This window comes from Lampris incognitus, chromosome 17 (assembly GCF_029633865.1).
Source record: "Lampris incognitus isolate fLamInc1 chromosome 17, fLamInc1.hap2, whole genome shotgun sequence".
Taxonomy (NCBI): domain Eukaryota; kingdom Metazoa; phylum Chordata; class Actinopteri; order Lampriformes; family Lampridae; genus Lampris; species Lampris incognitus.
In genome coordinates, this window is record NC_079227.1 from 41,767,201 (window position 1) to 41,787,903 (window position 20,703).

A 20,703-nucleotide genomic window follows, 5' to 3' on the forward strand; every position below is an offset into this window, starting at 1 on the left:
GGGGTTCCAGTATTTGGTGGACTGGGAAGGCTACGGTCCGGAGAAACGTAGCTGGGTCTCCCGCCAGCTCATCCTGGACCCTGGGCTGCTCACCGAGATTTATCGTCGCCTGGTGGCTCCCGTGGAGGGGGGGGGTACTATTACGGCTCCCCCAGCCGTGCACCCTTCCCAACGTGATCTCGCTGGTACGCCCGGGACCTCTGAGCGCGCGGCCAGGGAGCTGCGCACTTGTCAACGGGAACGAGCCAGGCGCGCTCCGTCTCACACCTGAAGCTTGTCGTCTCATCCCGCACCTGCAACTAATCAGCTCGTCAAGGCTGGGCTTAAGTTTGATGGTCTCCCAGAGCTCGTTGCAAGTTTGTGCCGTAACCTCCTCGCTGAAGTGGTTACTCTTCCCTCCTTGTGCATCCTCTCCGAGTTTATCTCCGCCCTTGGGTTAACTGTTTTCTCCGTGGAGTCTTCCCTGTGGAATTATCCTGCCGCGTTCCCAATTTGGATTGCCAGTAAGTTTTTTGGGCTTTCTCTGTTTGTCGTGAGTTACCCGCAAAGTGGATTACTGGACTCTTTTCGTTGCCCTGCATGTTTTCTCGTTGGACCGTAGAGGGACGTATTGGTCCGTTTTCAAGTTAAGGGGCAACTTCGGTTTTTTTTGGACTTCCTGTTTTCTAAGTTGCTCCTTGTCCTCCTGTGTTGGCCGTTGTATGAACTGTTTATAAAGTACGCCAGTTTCGGCTAACTCTCTCTCTCTGCCTGGTGTCGTGCGCTTGGGGTCTCCCACAAACCCTAACACAGTATGATCCTGGAGTTTGTATGGAATAAGAAAGTTCCTAGAATGCGTAAGCAATATCTACAAAGGCCTAATTTGCTCGGTGGCATGGCACTGCCTAACTTCAGATTTTATTATTGGGCTTCCAATATAAGAATTTTTAAATCCTGGCTTCAACTTGAAGCCTCTCAACCTCCTCCAGCATGGCTTATCATAGAATCCAATTCGGCTAAACCTGCGTCGTTAAAAGCTTTGCTACACTTCCCCATCCATTCCTCCACTTCTCCATATACTAAGAATGTAATTGTTAAAACATCTCTTAGAATCTGGGTTCAGGGCCGCTGTGGTGGCCGAGCGGAATAAACCGCCGTTCTTGCAGTCCGCTCGTCATGTGGCTGGGAGCTTCGTATCCCAGACTAGCCGTAACCGGTCACGGCCAGAGCGTCCACGGGGTAAGGCATTCATTAGGCCACCCTTACCCGAGGGATAATGGGTGTAGATCGTTGTAGTTTTCGGGGACTCGTCGTTCTCCAGCGACCCCTCTGGCCCACCCGGGCGCCTGCAGCCAAGCCACTGAAAGCGTTCTCCCTACGCCTCCTTCGCGGCCTGAAGGTGATGCAATCATGCGAGGCTTCAGCGTGTAAAATAGCGAGAGCAGCCGACACCAGTTTGAAGGAAGCTGGTGTTACGACTATCTCCTTCCTGTGGAAACGTGAGCCAGGGGAGTTATTCGACAAGACTTCCGGCCATATGCCATTGGGTTAATCGGATGGGATAAGGGGAACAACTAGAAATAAAGCAAGAATCTGGGTTCAGTTTAAGCGCTTCTTTGGCCTACAGACTTTTTCTACCGATGCTCCACTAGCCGCCAATCATGTTTTCCCTCCTTCCTTGGTGGATAGTGTCTTTTTAAGGTGGGAAAGGCTTGGCATCAACACCTTTAAAGACTTGTATATTGATAATGTTTTTGCCTCTTCTCAGCAATTGTCAGACAAATTTTCACTTCCTAAGCAACATTTTTTTCAGATATCTGCAGGTCCGGAGCTTTGCTCATAACAAGTTTCCCCACCTACCTAATGATTCTGTTCTAGATAGTTCCCTGACACCAATCCCAACCTTAAAAGGCTCCATCTCATATATTTATAACCAAATGTATCTTTTACGTCCGGACTCCTTAAATTTCATTAAGATGCTGTGGGAGAAGGATTTGGGGGAGGCAATATCGGAGGAAATTTGGGCGGAGATTTTAAAACGAGTTCATAAATCCTCTATTTGCGCGAGGCATAGCCTTATTCAGTGTAAATTGGTTCATCACACCTATTATACTAATGGCAGTTTGTCAAAGTTCTATGATGGGGTGTCCCCTGCATGCAGCAGATGCCAGCATTCACCTGCGGATCTTATACATATGCTCTGGCTTTGCCCATCTTTGCATAAATATTGGACAGAAGTTTTTAAAATAATTTCTGCAATAAGTGGGGAAAGTTGAGCCTGACGCTATTGGTGCGTTGTTTGGAGTCTTTCCTATGTTACCAACCCTCTCTGCAGTTAAAAACGACCTCCTGGCTTTTACCACTTGTTTGGCCAGGAGACTAATAGTAATTAAGTGGAAGTCACAGGCGTCACCTTCTTATTTTCACTGGGCTCGAGACGTTTTCTATTTTCTCAAATTAGAAAAACGTCGACTTTCACTGAGTGGTTCTGCTGGTAAATTCCAGAAATTATGGGGTCCATTTATTAATCAGACAAGTTTCCCATGTATCCCGGACTGATAAAGGTGTTCATGGTTTACAGTGGTACTGATGCTGGGCCGGGGGCCGTTTAGCTGCTGTTTCACCACTGTATTGTGGGTGGGTGCGTTGGTCCTTGGCTGGCGGGTCGGGCCCTTCAGTCGGGGCGCTGGGCCCGACGTGTCTCCCGCTCGGCGGGCGGCAGCGTTGGCCGGTCGGCTGGGGGGTCCGGCCCGTCGGTCGGGGGCCGGCGTGTCTGCTTGTCCCTGCGCGTCCCGGTATTGTCCAGTAGGGACAGCGCTGTTTGCTGACTGACGTTTTGTTTTTGTTATTGTTTTCCCCTCCTCTCTCTTTTGGCTGCTTTCTTGTTTTGTGGCTTTATTTATTTTTCTTTTTTATTGTTATTTTTGTAGTGATCTGTGCCCTCTGGCTATGTTAACTTATAACATTAATAAAGCAAGGACGACTTCTCTCGTGCTGGGTGTTTATTCACCGACCGGATTCCGACTGACGTTGTTACGTACATCACGTGACTTTGTTGTGGCGCTACGGAAAGCCGTAAGGGACATTAGCAAATCAAATATTACTAGCAAATATTACATCTCCCTTTTTCTGAAAAGTGCTGCTTTCTCTGCAGAGATACAGACCACGTTGAGCATGTTTATAAGCGAATACAATCTTAATAAGAAAGAATATGAAAGTGGAACTCTTATATAACTGGACTGCAACAAAGTAGTGTAAAACATTTCCTTCACTGTCTAAATGTGACACCGTAATAACATTTCATCTTTTTTTTTCATTTCATTACTGGTAACTGCAAACAGCAGGTAGGTACACAAGGTAAGTGAACGCTGTAAATATTTCTTTTCAAAACATAGCAGGTATAGTACAGGTTGGTGTAAAATTCTCTTTTTTAACATTCATAAGTCAAGGATTTGTCTTGGTTTGATCGTGCGACCTGACCTCGTGGTGTAACCAGGCTGTGTGTCTGGTTGTCGCTGATTGTTCGTGTCTGGAGGTTCAGCATGCTCTTGCTGATGGGCTTGTGTGTTGTTGTTAGCGCTGGTAACAGTCTGCTGTGAAGTGTGTGTGTGTGTAGTGTGAGTGTTCACTCTGCTTTGTCGCAGGTGTTGACGGTTGCGTTGGTAGATCTGACCTTCTTTGGTTTGGATGTGGTAGCTCCTGTCTGTGTTCGCTGGTCTTTCCACAGTTGCAGGTCTCCAGGATCCATCCTCCTGCCGGAAGCGGATTGGTGTGCCTGCGGGCAGGTGGGGCAGAGGTTTGGCTGTTCGGTTGTAGTATGCCTGCTGGCGCTGTTGACATACCTCTCTCCTTTTGTGAACATCCTCCTGACTGGCGATCTGTGGCTGCAGGTGTTTTGCTGTTGATGGGAGAATGGACCGCAGCCTCCGACTCATCAGTAGCTGTGCCGGTGATTTCAGGTTGTCCACCGGTGTGTTGCGATACTCCAGCAAGCTCATGTAGGGGTCTTTGTTCTCAGCTTTGGCTTTGTCCAGGATGCGTTTGGCCGTCTGGACAGTCTTCTCGGAGAGGCCGTTGCTCTGTGGGTAGTGGGGGCTTGTGGTGGTGTGTGAGAAACCCCATGTCTGTGAGAAGTTGCGGAACTCACCAGAGCTGTAGCACGGACCGTTGTCGCTGATGATAGTCTCGGGGATTCCGTGTCGAGCCATTGCTGCTTTCAGCTTCATGATGACGGCAGATGAGGTGCAGCTGTAAAGTCTTTCTAGCTCGAAGAATCTGGAGTAGTAGTCCACAGTGACTATGAAGTCCTGTGAGTTCCATGTGAATAGGTCTGTGCCTATCACTTGCCACGGCCGCTCGGGTATGGCGTGTGACATCATTGGTTCCTTTGCATTTGCGCTGCGCCGTTCTTGGCATATGCTGCAGTCTGCTACCGCATCCTCGATCTGTTTCCCCATGCCAGGCCAGAACAGTAAGTCTCTTGCTCGGCATTTGCTTTTTTCCACGCCAAGGTGGCTGGCATGGATGCGCTGTATCATGTCCTTGCGAAGCTTTTGGGGGACAATGATTCTCTCACCTTTGAACAGGATACCGTCCATTTCTGAGATTTCTGCTCTGTGGTTCCAGTATTCCTGGATGCTGGGCGGGCACTTTTTCTTTGTGTCTGGCCAGCCAGTGAGTGTGGCTCGTCTGAGTGCGGTGAGCTGTGGATCTTGCGCTGTTTCCTGCTTGATTTCTGTGAGTCTTGTGTCGCTCACAGGGATGTTGCTGAGGACTGTGTGCACTTGGGCCTCCATCCCTTCCTGTAGGTCACTGTCGTGGTGTTCTATTGACTTGCGTGACAGTGTGTCGGCCACCGGTATGTCCTTACCGGGGCGGTGGATGATTTGGATGTCGTATTTTTGGAGCGCCAGGATCATCCGTTGCAGCCGGGGTGGTGCTGCTGCCAGTGGCTTTTTTAGTATTGCCTCCAGAGGCTTGTGGTCTGACTCCACAATCACTTTTCGTCCATACATGTACTCGTGGAACCTCTTGCAGCCGAAGACCACAGCGTAGAGCTCCTTCTCTATCTGTGCGTAGTTTTCTTCAGTGCTGTTGAGTGACTTGGACGCATAGGCAATTGGTTTGCCATCTTGGAGCATGACAGCCCCAAGGCCACTTTTGGATGCATCCACTTGGAGTCGCAGCTCTTTCTGCGGGTCGAAATATGAGAGTACTGGACCTGGGTGCTGTGTAATGAGATTCTTCATCTCTTGGAACGCCTTGTCGTGGACTGCATCCCACACAAACTCACTGTCCTGTTTCAGAAGCTGTCTGAGGGGTGAGTTTATCTGTGAGAGGTGTGGAGCAAATCTGGCGAGGTAGTTGATCATGCCGAGGACTGTCTCCAGCTCTGCTTTGTTCTGTGGGGGTTGCATGTCCTTGACCGCCTTCACCTTGTGTGGGTCTGGTTTGATGCCTTCGTGTGAGAGCGTGTGGCCGAAGTAGCTTACCTCGGACACGCATATGTGACACTTGTCGGGGTTGAGCCTCACCCCTCGCTCCCTTGTGCGCTTCAGCATCGCTCTGAGACGCTGGTCATGTTCCTCTTTAGTCTTGCCGAACACTAGTATATCGTCCACTATGGCCGTCACACCGTCCAATCCTTCATATGTTTCATCCACGCGTCTCTGGAACTCGTCTTGAGCGGACACGATTCCGAATGGCAGTCTGAGGAAACGATACCTGCCAAACACTGTGTTAAATGTCGTCAACATTGAGGATTCAGTGCTCAGTTTGATGGCCCAATAGCCTGACCGCGCGTCTAACACGCTAAAGTACTCAGCTCCAGCAAGCTTTGTGGTGGCGTCCTCCAGCGTGGGGAGGGGGTAGTGAGGTCGTTGTATCACTTTGTTAAGAGCTCTGGGGTCTAAACACACTCTAAGTTTGCCTGTCTTTGGCTTCTCAACAATGACGAGTGCGTTCACCCATTCTGTGGGTTCTGTTACCTTACAGATTATGCCGCCTTTCTCCATGCTGTCAAGCTCGTCCCTCAGTTTGCTGCGTAGGGCGATGGGGATTCTGCGTGGCGGGCAGACGACCGGCGTTGCATCTGGTGTGACGCGGAAGGTGCACTCGCCTGGGAACTCTCCTATTCCTTGGAAAACATCTGCATACTCATCCATTATGCTCTGTGATGTGACATTGTTTTCCTCGCTCACAGCCATCACTATTTTTACCAAGTTTAGGTCACGGCATGTTTTCATTGCCATGACTGGTGGGGCGTTTGTGTCAATGACGTAAAAGTCCAGCATAATTGCATTGTCTCTGTACTTACATTTGAGTTTGCATGTGCCTTTCACGCTCAGCGCGCCTCCTCCATATTCAGTGAGTCTGTGTATTGCTGGTTTCAGTGTCACATTTTTGAACAGCGCCTGGAACAGGTTGGTGGGAATAGTATTGGCCTGTGCCCCAGTGTCTAGTTTAAACTTTACCTTCTGTGGAGGTGTGCCAATTCCAACCTCTACGTAAGCCTGCTCGTTGCTTTTTCCGTTGTTCTCTATTGAGATGCAGTCTATGTACAGCTCTGTCTGTTCTCCCACAGCGGTGCTCTCCACTGTAATGTTGTCGAAGTACAGTTCTTCCTGCTCTCTGTCAGTGGTGTACTCTTCTGGGTTCTCTCCGACGGCATGTACTGTGCCGCGGTAGTACTTTGTCTGTCCCTGGGAGCTAGACTTGCATACTTTAGCAAAATGATTGAGCTTCTTGCATTTAATGCATTGTTTACCCTTAGCTGGGCAAGTGGCTTTAGCGCCGTGTAGCCCTCCACAATAGCTACACGCCCTGGCGGCGGTACTAACGTCCCTTTGTCTGAAGTTAGCGTTAGCTGCTTTGGGTGCGTTCGGTTTGTAAGTCTTTCTGCCTATTGCGTGCACCGTTTCATGTGTGCTGCCCTGGCCCATAGACTTTAGCTGTTGCTTTGCTAGCTCGTGTGAGCGGGCTACATCTATGGCCTTTTCTAGCGTTAGCTCAGCTCCCTGGCTAAGTAGCTTTTCTCTCACTCTGGGTGAGTTGGTGGCAAACACGATGCGGTCCCTGACCATCTCGTCGGCATTTGGGTAGCCACAGTCTTTGACTAGGAGCTTTAGCTCAGTTACAAATCGTTCGAAGGATTCACTCTCTCCCTGCATCTTTTCATGAAATTTATATCTGGCATAAATCGGGTTTGCTTTGGGGGTGATGTACTCAGTGTACTTATCGTAGTACGTTTCTAGCTTCTTGGCTTGTTCTCCGCTGAGTGTCCAAGTGTTGTGCACATCGCGCCCTTTTTCCCCTATCCAGAGCAGGAGGTAGCTGCATTTCTCCTCTTCATTCTTCCCGCGCAGGGGGCCCGTGAACATTAGCTCCGTTGTTTGCCGAAATCGTCTCCATGCTTCAGGTAAGTTCGCCGATTCCCAGTCCATCCGTGGAGCTGGAACGCCGTACGAATCCATATTGGGTATTTAAACTCCGCTACTCTGACACCATGTAATGATCTGTGCCCTCTGGCTATGTTAACTTATAACATTAATAAAGCAAGGACGACTTCTCTCGTGCTGGGTGTTTATTCACCGACCGGATTCCGACTGACGTTGTTACGTACATCACGTGACTTTGTTGTGGCGCTACGGAAAGCCGTAAGGGACATTAGCAAATCAAATATTACTAGCAAATATTACAATTTTCTCAGGCAGTGATGATGTTTTTGTGTATAACATTTTGGATTGTCACTTTTTTTTACAGTATTTTGATAATAGGGAAGTGTATTGTGTGTGTATATATACATATATATTTCTACCTGTTTTGGATAATTTTTTTTGTAATGCACTGGCGGTGCACTTGTATTTTCATGTAAAACTTTTAATAAACAAAGTTAAAGCGAAAACGTGCCAGTCGGTGAATGGCTGATAGCGCTCAAACCAGCGTCCCTGCTAAAGCCTCAGCGGGCCAGTTGTAATGTCGTAACGGTCACGAATGACTCGCTAGCCCTTGGCTAACGGGTCGGAGCCTTTGGGGGACTGGTTAACGTAGTCGCCCGTGGTGCGGGAGACCCGGGTTCGCGTCCCGGCTGCGGTGGTTCAGTTAGCTCCAGAGGCGGTAGACCATCAGCCTCTTGGGGCTTTGTCCTGCTTCTTCTGCCTTTCGGTTTTGACATCCTGAGGCTTTTAGACCGGAAATCAAAACAGGCAAATTAAACTGAATATTAAGCGAGTGACCGACTTATTCATTATTTCGAGTATGGAAAAGAGCCCTGGAAAAACACGTCTACTCCATGTGGTGCTCACTAGCGCCCCCCAACTGTCTTGGTTGTGACGAAAGGGCTAACATAGCATTATTCCAGGAGACCCACCTGAATGACAGGGAGCATGAAAAGCTCAGAAGAGAATGGGTTGGTCAAGTATATTATTCCTCCTTCTCAACAAGCAAGAGAAGAGTTGCTATCCTGGTAAATAAAAATACTCCATTCATTTTAGACAAATACTTTAAACGTCCACAACATGGTATTTTATATGGGGAACATATTATGACGGTTGTCTTTATGCTGTAAATCTCTATGGCAGTGAATTCTATTTGACATAATCAGCTGAAGTTTCATCTCTTTCTTCTTCCTATGCCATGTTAGCTGGTGACTTAAACTGGGTTGTGGATCCACGGGGTAGACCATAATCCCCCAACCAAGGCTACTCCTTCTAAAATGACAAGGGCCATGAGGGAAGTATTGTCAGATTGTGATCTGATTGACACAGAGAGTTATCCATCTCACAGAAAAGGACTATACCCTTTTTCCAACCGTCATCCAAGTTTTTCCTGAATAGACTATGTTTATACTTAAAGCAGGTGCTTGATATGGTGAAAGAATGCACTGTAGGAACTAGACTGCTGTGCGATCGTGCTGACATATATATACATACATATATATATATATATATATATATATATATATATATATATATATATATATATATATATATTTTAGTTACCCAACCGATTTCTTAACCTCCCTCACAGCATTGCTGTTTAAATTCTTCCGTTGTGAGCAGTCCCTCTTCTGTGGCCTATTTAGAAGAACAAATCGAACTCTTCTTAGCAGCTAACGATAATGCAGACACAAATCCTTCAACACGCTGGGAAACGCTAAAGGCCTATTTGAGGGTGGCTATCTCATATTGTACAGCAAGGGAAAGAGAGGCCTTAAAGACTCTGTGTAGAAAAACAAGTATTAAAACGTGAAAAGCAGGTAAAAGTTACCCACATGAGGCCTTACTTTGTAAACCAGAGGATAGATGATCAGCTCCTAACCAAATGTTAACGCCTAAGCTGAGGCCAGCATCTTCTATGCTAAACAGAGACTATCTGAAATGGGAGATAAACCCTGGTGACTGCTCACACATTTAGCTGCAGGTAGACAGATACCAAATCCATCTCTTCATTAAAAGACGACTCAGGAACAAACCATTATGAGACTAAAGCTCTTACCGAGGTAATGAGAAACTTTACAAAAAGTTCTAGACCTCTGACTCAACTACGAGCATGGGTGATATACACAACTTCCTAGAAAAACTTAACCTCCCATTGCTTTCTGATGTAGACCGGAGGGCTTTTGGGAGACCAATGACCCACGAGGAGGTCAGAAATGTAATGTTTTGTAAGTCTGTTTGCCTTATTAGAACATTGTTCTAGCCCAGTCTGTCTCCGCTGTCTGCATCCTGGTCCTCAGTTCCTGCTACTAGCATAACACTTAGTATGTTGGTGACGTACATTGGAAACCATTAATGTTGAAAAACAGAAATATGAATCTGAATTTGAGCTCTGACCTTTCCTAAAAAGCCAAAAAGCCACATGTTCACTGAAGCTAAAACAAAACACAACAGAATGTTTGCGGTGGTTTATTTTAGAAAGAACAATTTGAATTGGAGAAACAGCAACAGACGACTGGTGATTTAAAAAGGAGCATTAAAATGATTTCCCTGTAATATAGGTCAGGGGAATGTTGTCGGTTGATTTTGATACAAAGTTGTGTTACAGGAGGTGAAGCATTGGGTCACATCAGAATCTGTAGAGCATTAGTAAGAATACGAGCAGGAGGCAATTAGATCCAGCAGGGGGCAGCACTGACAACCTGGGAGAAAACCTTCAGGTGAAAGCAACACACACTGAACTGCCACCAGAAAAACCAACGAGGAAGAAGCGTCACTTCCTGCTTCAGCTGGTAGGAACCAGAACACGCCCTGTTAAAAAAGACCAACGATAAGAAAAGTGGTGAAGAGACTGAAATACAACCAAACAAGTCTGGCCCACTTCAAGTACTGATGACACACAACTTAACTATTGTTTCTTCAACTATCTATAAGTACTAATGTGTACAGTGTACTGTCCATGTGTACTGATATGTATAGTATACTGTCTATATGTATAGTGTACTGATATAATGTAGTGATATAGCGTGTACTGTTTATATGTGTTTGTATTATAATATAGTGATATAGTGTACTGCGTATATGTATTTGTATTATAGTGTAGTGTGTATATGTAGTGGTATTCTTGTGTAGGGGTATCATAGTGTATATGTGGACTGATCTAGTGTTACTGACCTCTGGCTTTCCTCTTGTAGTAGATCAGACCTGCCAAAGACAAAATCAAACCCAGAAGCAGACCTGACGCTCCGATGGCGATCTTGTTTCTGTCTGATTGTGGCATGGAGGGATCTGGAGAGACAGACACATGTCTCTATCTATAGACACATCTGCATGTTGACCTGTCTCTCTATGTCTTCATCACCTATCCATGGACAGAGACACACATAGATACTCACTCCAGTCCACTTTCTTAGGAGAGGGGAAACTGGCGTGTTCCACCATGCAGGTGATCTTCTCTCCAGACCTGAGATGAAATAAGTGAAGAAGAAGAAAACACACAGGAAATAAACAACATATCAACAATGAATAAGACACGATGTGATTGGATGAGGTAAGTCTGTACTTTCCTGTCTGTCTGCACAGAAACTAGTCGACTCTGATACTAAAGATCAGCCCAGTTTAAAACACGGTATTAATACACAATAAATACTCTGTCGTCCATCTGGGATCTCACCTGTAAAGAGCCACGCATCCCACCTTAAACATACAGCTGGTGTCTACAGAGCAGACACTGAGGAGACACGTTCCACCTTAAACATACAGCTGGTGTCTAGAGCAGACACTGAGGAGACACGTTCCACCTTAAACATACAGCTGGTGTCTACAGAGCAGACACTGAGGAGACACGTTCCACCTTAAACATACAGCTGGTGTCTACAGAGCAGACGCTGAGGAGACACGTTCCACCTTAAACATACAGCTGGTGTCTACAGAGCAGACACTGAGGAGACACGTTCCACCTTAAACATACAGCTGGTGTCTACAGAGCAGACACTGAGGAGACACGTTCCACCTTAAACATACAGCTGGTGTCTACAGAGCAGACACTGAGGAGACACGTTCCACCTTAAACCATCACTTTGTTCTTTGTTGTCCAGTCATTATGTGTGTGTGTGTGTGTGTGTGCGTGAGTGTATAGTGTTAAAGTGTTGTGTATGTATTTGGACCGGTCCATTCGGTACTGAGTCTAAGTGTTCTGACCTGGGCGTGTACTCCAGGTGGGAGTGGATCTGGTAGTACCAATCACCATCTGCCAGCTCATCGGTGGAAGTGACGTCAGAGGTCACCGGCTGTCCGTCTCTCAGCCAGGTGACACTGATGTATTTGGGGTAGAAGTTGTAGACACTGCACATCAGCATGGCCGGATGTCGGCCACTAGGGGGCGTCACTGAAGTCAGTCTCACACTGGGCTCAGCTGGTAAAGAATAATAATTATCATCATCATCATCATCACCAGGGCTTGAAATTAAGTTTTTGAATCAACGTCAGATGTGTAGAGTTGCTAATCCTGAGAGTATATAATGTTTGGGGCCACATGGTGGCGCAGTGGTTAGCGAGGTCGTCCCCCAGCAGAAAGGTCGTGGGTTGGAATCCCGGGGTAGTCCAACCTTGGCGGTTGTACTGATGTGTCGTAGGTTATTTTACATTATTACGACAGTGACCCCCAGAGGAGTTACCATAAACTGATTTACGGCAGTGCCTAGCAGAGCTGGAATAAAGCATGTTAAACAGCTCTTCTGCGGTGAGTCGCCTCAGTCCAGCCCTCTGCATTGAGGACTAGACTCTGTTATAGCCGGACCTCAAACAGGACTCATGAAAACCCGGCACGTTGCTGTAACATGAGACTCATCCTAGATCTGCTGGATGATGCAGATGCAGTAAATTCTGAAGCACTTATTTTGTTCCTAGACTTCTATGAGGCCTTTGACGCGATTGAACTCACGGTTCTGTTACAGTCCGTCGAGGCGTGGGGTTTGGGAATAACTTTGTTGGCATTGTCAATATGTTTTACAAAGATATGAATAGTTCTGTTATGATGAACTTTAACAGCTGTAAAAGAGTCCAGATGAACAGAGGGTTCCGCCAAGGCTGCCCTGTTCCTCCTCCCTTATTTATTTGAGGGGCTGAATTCTTATCAGTTAATATCGAGAATGATGGACGTTTGGAAGGAATGTCGGGTTTTGGTGGAGAGTTAAAAATCTCACAACTGGCAGACGACACCACTTTGTTTTGAAGGACAAGAAGCACGTGAGGAACTCTGTTAACTCAGGTAACCAGTGTTCCAGGGCCTCGGACCTGCGATTAAATGTGTGCACATGTGGAATGTGGTCTGTGCGTGATTGTAGCGATTGTGTAGTTGGAAACATCCGGTAAAAGAGTCCGTTAAGTATTTGGGAATATATACAACTACACATCTTACAGCTAGACAACATCTCCATTTCTCCAACAGATTAAAAAGACCAAGCCTGTCTTCAGGATTGGTCTTGGAAGGGGTTTATCTACTTTAGGAGGAGTTCTCCTCTCCAAAGCAGAGGGCCTGTCTCGCTTTGTGGGTCCATCTGTGTCTCTATTGGTTTATGGTTCTAACGCCACAGAAGCAAATAGAACTTTCTTAAATGTCATTTGGAAGAATAAACCACACCAGCTTAAACCATGTGTCCTGTCCAGCAGTGAAGCAGAAGGAGGTCTGGAAGTTCTAGATTCCGTTGATTCTGGTAACACAACACACAAACACGCTCACACTTGTTGTGTGATGGTGAAATGTCCCATAAGTGTTGGACTGGTGTGGAGTCTCGTGACTCTGTCCCTCCTTTAACATGAGACACGTGATCTGGTGCTGTCTTCATCCAGAAGATGTGCTCTTCAACACCCGATTAATTGTGTTACTGTAGATGCAACATGTGTACTCACAAACGGGAGTTGTGTAAATCATTACCTAAGATCCCTGCTTGTCTCCAAGAAGTGAGTCTTTCCTTAAACCTCTCAGCCTTGAAACAACAACACAAGTAACGAGCTGCTGACCTACTACCACACTTGTGTCCTGACAGCCGTCTGTTACTTTACATGTGTACACGTGTACTCCCCTTCTGTTTTGTTGTGTGTCTGTTCTTTGTTTGTATTATGTTGTTACCATTTATTAGGGGTCCAAGCCCCAGGGGCTGGGAACCCCTGTTGTTTCTGCTCAGATTTTTATTTTATTTTATTTTATTTTTATTTATCCGTTGGTAAAAGTGGTACTGCAGCCTACACCGAACAGATTCTACAAAACCCTTTGGAGACCTGGTACAGAACTTCGCACTTACACCAGACGCAAAACATGACACATGTCAACCAGTTGGTGGCGCTATTTTGAAGGTCAAGGCGTTTTGGCGTGTAACTCCCAAACCGTACATCGGACATGCAAAGCCTTTACATGCGCAGATTCACTGAGTACAGCTGAATCACGTGGTATAGGCCACGCCCATTTCTGCTGTAATTTAATTTCGCAAATTTGCGAAAATAGCCAAAACTACTTGTTCGAACTCCTCCTAGGCCGTGCGATCGATTTACACGAAACGTGGCACACATCATCTACAGTCACTCAAGGCAAAAAGTTATCGAAAGAATTTTGATCCGTTGTTCGGTTTTGATTTGACAGATCAATGAACCTTGACTGAAAAACGGTGATTTTCCATGACGGTGCCATAACTCATCAATGCATTGACATATCAACTTGAAATTTTAGACGTATGTCACGTATTGTCAAAAGATCCTAACTCATGAAGTGCGTTTAATTTGCCCAGTAGGGGGCGCTATAAATTGGAGAAGTTTATATCTCATAATTGGCACCATGGATTTGGATGAAATTTGGGGTGCATAATCTAGTATCATACTGGAGTTGATACATGCAATTTAGTCATGACTGAAAGAGGTGGGCGTGGCTCATGAAAAAAATTATATTTCACCTGCGAAACTTCAAAAACTCCCAAAATGTCCCCCAAATCCCCTGCACATCCTACAGAGCTGAGATGTTGTGAGCAGATCCAGTAAGTGATGCCAACACTTTGCTGCACTGCAACATAGGGTCAGTTCAGAAGTCCGTCACTCTATAGTTTTCAAAATTTGAAAAATCATAAAACATAAACATTTCTGCACAGATTCATTCAATTGCTACCAACATCGCCACAGACATTCTGGAGAATGAACATATCAAGGGGGTCAAAGGTCATTCTAATCGGTCAAAACATGCATCCAGAGCAATGTACAATATATGCCTGTACAGTGTACAATATACCTAATATTTTTTATTTTCACACATATTTGATCAAACTATTCCAAAATATCTGACAGGACACGTGACACTACCAGCATGACGTGTGAATGTGTTCAGATGTTTATCAGCGACGGTTTTTGTGTTATGAGCGTTTAAAGTATAAGGGACACATGCAGCTCTTTAGCAGCAGCTATGCTATTGGTTCAAGGTGGCGGATCTTGTTCACAGCAACTCCGATTAACACGAAACTTGGTCCACCAATAAGTCATGACGCCCTGAGGCTCTGTGCATTATTTACTGTTAATTGGCCACTAGGTGGCGCTATGATGCAAAATCATGACATGCGCTAACATTATATATCCAAACTACTTGTAGCCTGTCAGTGTGATCAAACTGAAGCTTTGCAGCTAGCAGCTCTGTACTCTTGTGAGCACCCTTCAGTAAAGGACATTTTATAATGCAAACCATTATCACCCCAAGTCCACTCTACTGCCCTTTGACACGGCTACACAACGCACTACAGGAGTATAACTACACATTTCTTTCAGAATCAGCAAACAAGTCACAGAATGACCCATAGCAGCTGTAAGATAAGCCTCTGCTTCCACATCTCTGGCTCAGACACCGCCATTAGCTGCGTCTGTTAAGAACTAATCTCAGTTTCCTGATGACGCCTTCACGCATTCACTGCATAGATGCTGAACTCAGATGCAGCATACTCATGCTTCATTATCTCCTCCTACTCCCACTTCAGCAGGTTTAATTAAAACACAAATCAGTTCCCTGAAGCTCAGAACAAGGTTTCCAGCAGGCTGCATTTCTCCCACTTTACTGAATAACTCACTGCAAGGCTGCCAAGAAACCCTCTGAAGTTAGTGGAAGACAACCTCTTCGCTCCTGTCAGCCCCACACTTGCCTCGTCCATGGGAGGGAACACTAGAATTGTACTTCTCCTAAAACAGATACTACACGCTCTTCCACTGTTATTACTCAGTACTTAACACTCAACATTGTTGGCAAGTATGTACAGCCTAATACTACTCATTTCCCCACCTCATCCCTACATGTCATTATATTCTTTTAGACACATATGTTGTTTTTCTTCCAGCCCCAACCCACACGATGTTAATAACCTGTTCCGGGTTCATCAATAATCCTTTGTTGACGTCACAGATGATCAATAGTTGTGCGCTGTGTTCACCACCATCCTCATACACCATCTTGACGGACAGCTTTACGACCACCGTCGCTCTTTAAGACTGAGACTTGCATCCGTCTAATAAGCAAACAGCTCAACTAGCGAGGCTCCTACAGACAGCCAGACCCGACTTACATACATGGGGGCTTGGAGCCCGTTAATACCTGCTGGCAGCGCTGCTTTATGTCGGGGACTGTCTCACACCCTGATTGGGTTCTTCTGACGTAGTTGTGTAATTATACTGAACCTGATGTGTGTCCGTAATACTACACACCTGTTTTATGTACCATGTTCTATTGTTCACTAATACACACACACACACACACACATACACACACACACATACACACAGACACACACTCACACACACACACACACACACAGACACACACACACACCCAGACACAAACACACAAACACACACGTGTACACACACACACACACACACTCACACACACACGGACGCACATGCACACGCACACACTCACACCCTCACACACACAGACACACACAGACACACACACAGAAACACACACACACACACACACACAGAAACACACACACACACACTCACACTCACACACAAACACACACACACACGGACATGCGCGCGCACAGACACGCGCGCACACCGACACACAATTCACAAACGCGCGCACACTTACACACGCGTGCGTACACAGAGAAAAACACGCATACATGCACGAGTAATAGTAGTAGTAACAGTAGTAGTAATAGTCATAATAACAGTACTACTAATAGTAGTAGTAACAGTAGTAGTAATAGTCATAATAACAGTACTACTAATAGTAGTAGTAACAGTAGTGGTAATAGTCATCATAATAGTACTACCAATAGTAGTAGTAACAGTAGTAGTAATAGTCATAATAACAGTACTGCTAATAGTAGTAGTAACAGTAGTAGTAATAGTCATAATAACAGTACTACTAATAGTAGTAGTAACAGTAGTAGTAATAGTCATAATAATAGTACTACTAATAGTAGTAGTAACAGTAGTAGTAATAGTCATAATAACAGTACTACTAATAGTAGTAGTAACAGTAGTAGTAATAGTCATAATAATAGTACTACTAATAGTAGTAGTAACAGTAGTAGTAATAGTCATAATAATAGTACTACTAATAGTAGTAGTAACAGTAGTAGTAATAGTCATAATAACAGTACTACTAATAGTAGTAGTAACAGTAGTAGTAATAGTCATAATAATAGTACTACTAATAGTAGTAGTAACAGTAGTAGTAATAGTCATAATAATAGTACTACTAATAGTAGTAGTAACAGTAGTAGTAATAGTCATAATAACAGTACTACTAATAGTAGTAGTAACAGTAGTAGTAATAGTCATCATAATAGTACTACCAATAGTAGTAGTAACAGTAGTAGTAATAGTCATAATAACAGTACTGCTAATAGTAGTAGTAACAGTAGTAGTAATAGTCATAATAACAGTACTACTAATAGTAGTAGTAACAGTAGTAGTAATAGTCATAATAACAGTACTACTAATAGTAGTAGTAACAGTAGTAGTAATAGTCATAATAATAGTACTACTAATAGTAGTAGTAACAGTAGTAGTAATAGTCATAATAATAGTACTACTAATAGTAGTAGTAACAGTAGTAGTAATAGTCATAATAACAGTACTACTAATAGTAGTAGTAACAGTAGTAGTAATAGTCATAATAATAGTACTACTAATAGTAGTAGTAACAGTAGTAGTAATAGTCATAATAATAGTACTACTAATAGTAGTAGTAACAGTAGTAGTAATAGTCATAATAACAGTACTACTAATAGTAGTAGTAACAGTAGTAGTAATAGTCATCATAATAGTACTACCAATAGTAGTAGTAACAGTAGTAGTAATAGTCATAATAACAGTACTGCTAATAGTAGTAGTAACAGTAGTAGTAATAGTCATAATAACAGTACTACTAATAGTAGTAGTAACAGTAGTAGTAATAGTCATAATAACAGTACTACTAATAGTAGTAGTAACAGTAGTAGTAATAGTCATAATAATAGTACTACTAATAGTAGTAGTAACAGTAGTAGTAATAGTCATAATAATAGTACTACTAATAGTAGTAGTAACAGTAGTAGTAATAGTCATAATAACAGTACTACTAATAGTAGTAGTAACAGTAGTAGTAATAGTCATAATAATAGTACTACTAATAGTAGTAGTAACAGTAGTAGTAATAGTCATAATAACAGTACTACTAATAGTAGTAGTAACAGTAGTAGTAATAGTCATAATAATAGTACTACTAATAGTAGTAGTAACAGTAGTAGTAATAGTCATAATAATAGTACTACTAATAGTAGTAGTAACAGTAGTAGTAATAGTCATAATAATAGTACTACTAATAGTAGTAGTAACAGTAGTAGTAATAGTCATAATAATAGTACTACTAATAGTAGTAGTAACAGTAGTAGTAATAGTCATAATAACAGTACTACTAATAGTAGTAGTAACAGTAGTAGTAACAGTCATAATAACAGTACTACTAATAGTAGTAGTAACAGTAGTAGTAATAGTCATCATAGCAGAGCAGCTCACCTGTCTTATCCAGGGCAGCTCGGTAATCTATCTCTACATTAGGTTTGCAGACTCTCTCTTTCTCAGCTCTCCTTCGTGCCATCTCTGCAGGATCGTTGTTCGCGCGCTCTGCGTTATGGATACCATGATCAGTGTATCCAACATACTTCCCCACAGTGCTGTTAAACCTGAGATATTCTATCTTATTGAAATTCATAGAGTATATGTACTCTATGTCAGGAAGCTCAGAGGAGGTGAACACACATGTGAACAGGTCATAATGCAAAAACGCATCTGGAAGAGAAAGAGAAACAGGTTCAAGTTACTTAGTTGAATTGTTTTAAAGACAATAATTAAAACCTCTTTTCTAACAACACAGCAGAGTCCATCCAACAGAGACTGATTTACATATTTTATCTCACCTGCTCCATAGAAACCCACGACCAGGAGGGAGCAACACACAACAAGGCAGCATGAAGCCATGTGTCTGTCTTGCTGATGAACACAATAAACTGTCCTCCTTTACAGACTGACTGGTGTGGACTGTCCCCTGGACATAAACCAGTCCACCACCCAATCACCGCACTGGGCTGGCTAGCTCTCCCAACATCAGCCAATAGAAAAACACAGAGGCCTGCACGTCATCTGTTACCAGGTAGAGGGTATAGCCTAATGTTGGAAACGGACAGAAACTCACAGGTTCGAGCCTGTTCGGGGACTGAGAAGCTTTGGCCGGTGACAGAATGACAAGAGGACATGTGTGGTTAGTATAGCGCCCCCTAGCTGCAGGACACTCAACATGTAGACAATACACACTCAACATGTACACAATACACACTCAACATGTACACAATACACACTCACCATGTACACAATACACACTCAACATGTACACAATACACACTCAACATGTACACTATACACACTCAACATGTACACAATACACACTCAACATGTACAAGTACACAAACACACACACACACACACATATATACATATATATACATATATATATATATATATGTATATATATGTGTGTGTGTGTGTGTGTGTGTGTGTGTGTGTGTGTGTGTGTGTGTGTGTGTGTGTTACGGGTAATGTGAAAAACCGGGTGGTCTGCACATTAACCGGGTTGTGTGCCCCCCCCCCCCCCGCTTGGATGGTTAATGTGGATGGAAGGAAGGTGCAACTCCTCTTGTTAGGATATTTGCATATGTAAATCAGCAGCAGCCTTCAGCCTAATGAGTCCTGAAGTGAGGCCATGTGAGGAACCACAAGTTGTGCTAAATGAAAGAACAGACGTTGGCGATATCATTCTGTCTTTAGATCAACGTCCCCCCACTTGTATAACGAGGCTATTAGCATCAAAGAACACACACATGAGCCTCCTCCTCCTCCTCCTCCTCCTCCTCCTCCTCCTCCTCCTCTCTATCTGCTCCCTGATATGAAGGAGTAGCCTACACATTTGACAAGGGTGGACAGAAACATCAGTGTCGGCCATCTCCCATCAGGCTGCTATAGCCTACTCTCACTGGAGACATGCGTCATCCAACCAACCCCAAATGGCGCCCCTCCGTGGACAGACTGGTCAATAACACTTTATGGGAGAGGGGTACTGGCGGGGGGGGGGGGTCCTGAGACTAGATGATATGAAACCAGAACCACATCCGTTTATAAGCCCAGTATGTAGGAGCGGAAGCAGCGACAACATATGTCCACATGCACTTCCTGTCTGCCAACCAGGCGAGACACATGAATGAACAGGCCGCACCTTTCACATGCACGTTTACACAACCACCAGAAAAGACCAACATGTGTCCTCCTCCCTCCCCCCTCCCTCCCCCCTCCTCCCTCCTCCCTCACCTGGCTAATATGCTGCTAGTAGCCTACACCTTTCCTCCATCATGTCCTCATCTCACCCAGGATATGGGAGGGAGCAAACACGTTGTTCATGTAGACTAGACTCGCTGCTGCGCAAGTAAACCACACACGCGCACGCGCATGTACGCGCATCCTCGCGCGCGCGTGCACGCGCTCACACACTATATATACACACACATATATATACGCACGCACACACACACACACACACACACACAAACACACACACACACACACACACATATATACACACGCACACACACACACACACACACACATATATACACACACACACACACACAAACACACACACACACACACACACACATATATATACACACACACACACACACACAAGCCAAGCGCGAAGCAAGCCCAATAATAAAAGCGATGC

At 44.6% G+C, this 20,703-nt stretch overlaps 1 protein-coding gene across 1 annotated transcript in view; it reads right to left on the reverse strand.

Annotated features, from left to right (window-relative positions):
* Window positions 1-18,735, reverse strand: part of LOC130127233 (H-2 class II histocompatibility antigen, E-S beta chain-like) — a gene marked incomplete at its 5' end in the record, with an annotated part of 32,175 nt that extends 13,440 nt beyond the window's left edge. The window contains 4 exons of the mRNA XM_056296802.1: window positions 10,590-10,703; window positions 10,811-10,878; window positions 11,616-11,829; window positions 18,450-18,735. Of these exons, the coding sequence (XP_056152777.1) occupies window positions 10,590-10,703; window positions 10,811-10,878; window positions 11,616-11,829; window positions 18,450-18,735 (682 nt within the window). The remainder of the gene's footprint in view (window positions 1-10,589; window positions 10,704-10,810; window positions 10,879-11,615; window positions 11,830-18,449) is intronic.
* Between the last annotated feature and the right edge of the window lie 1,968 nt (window positions 18,736-20,703).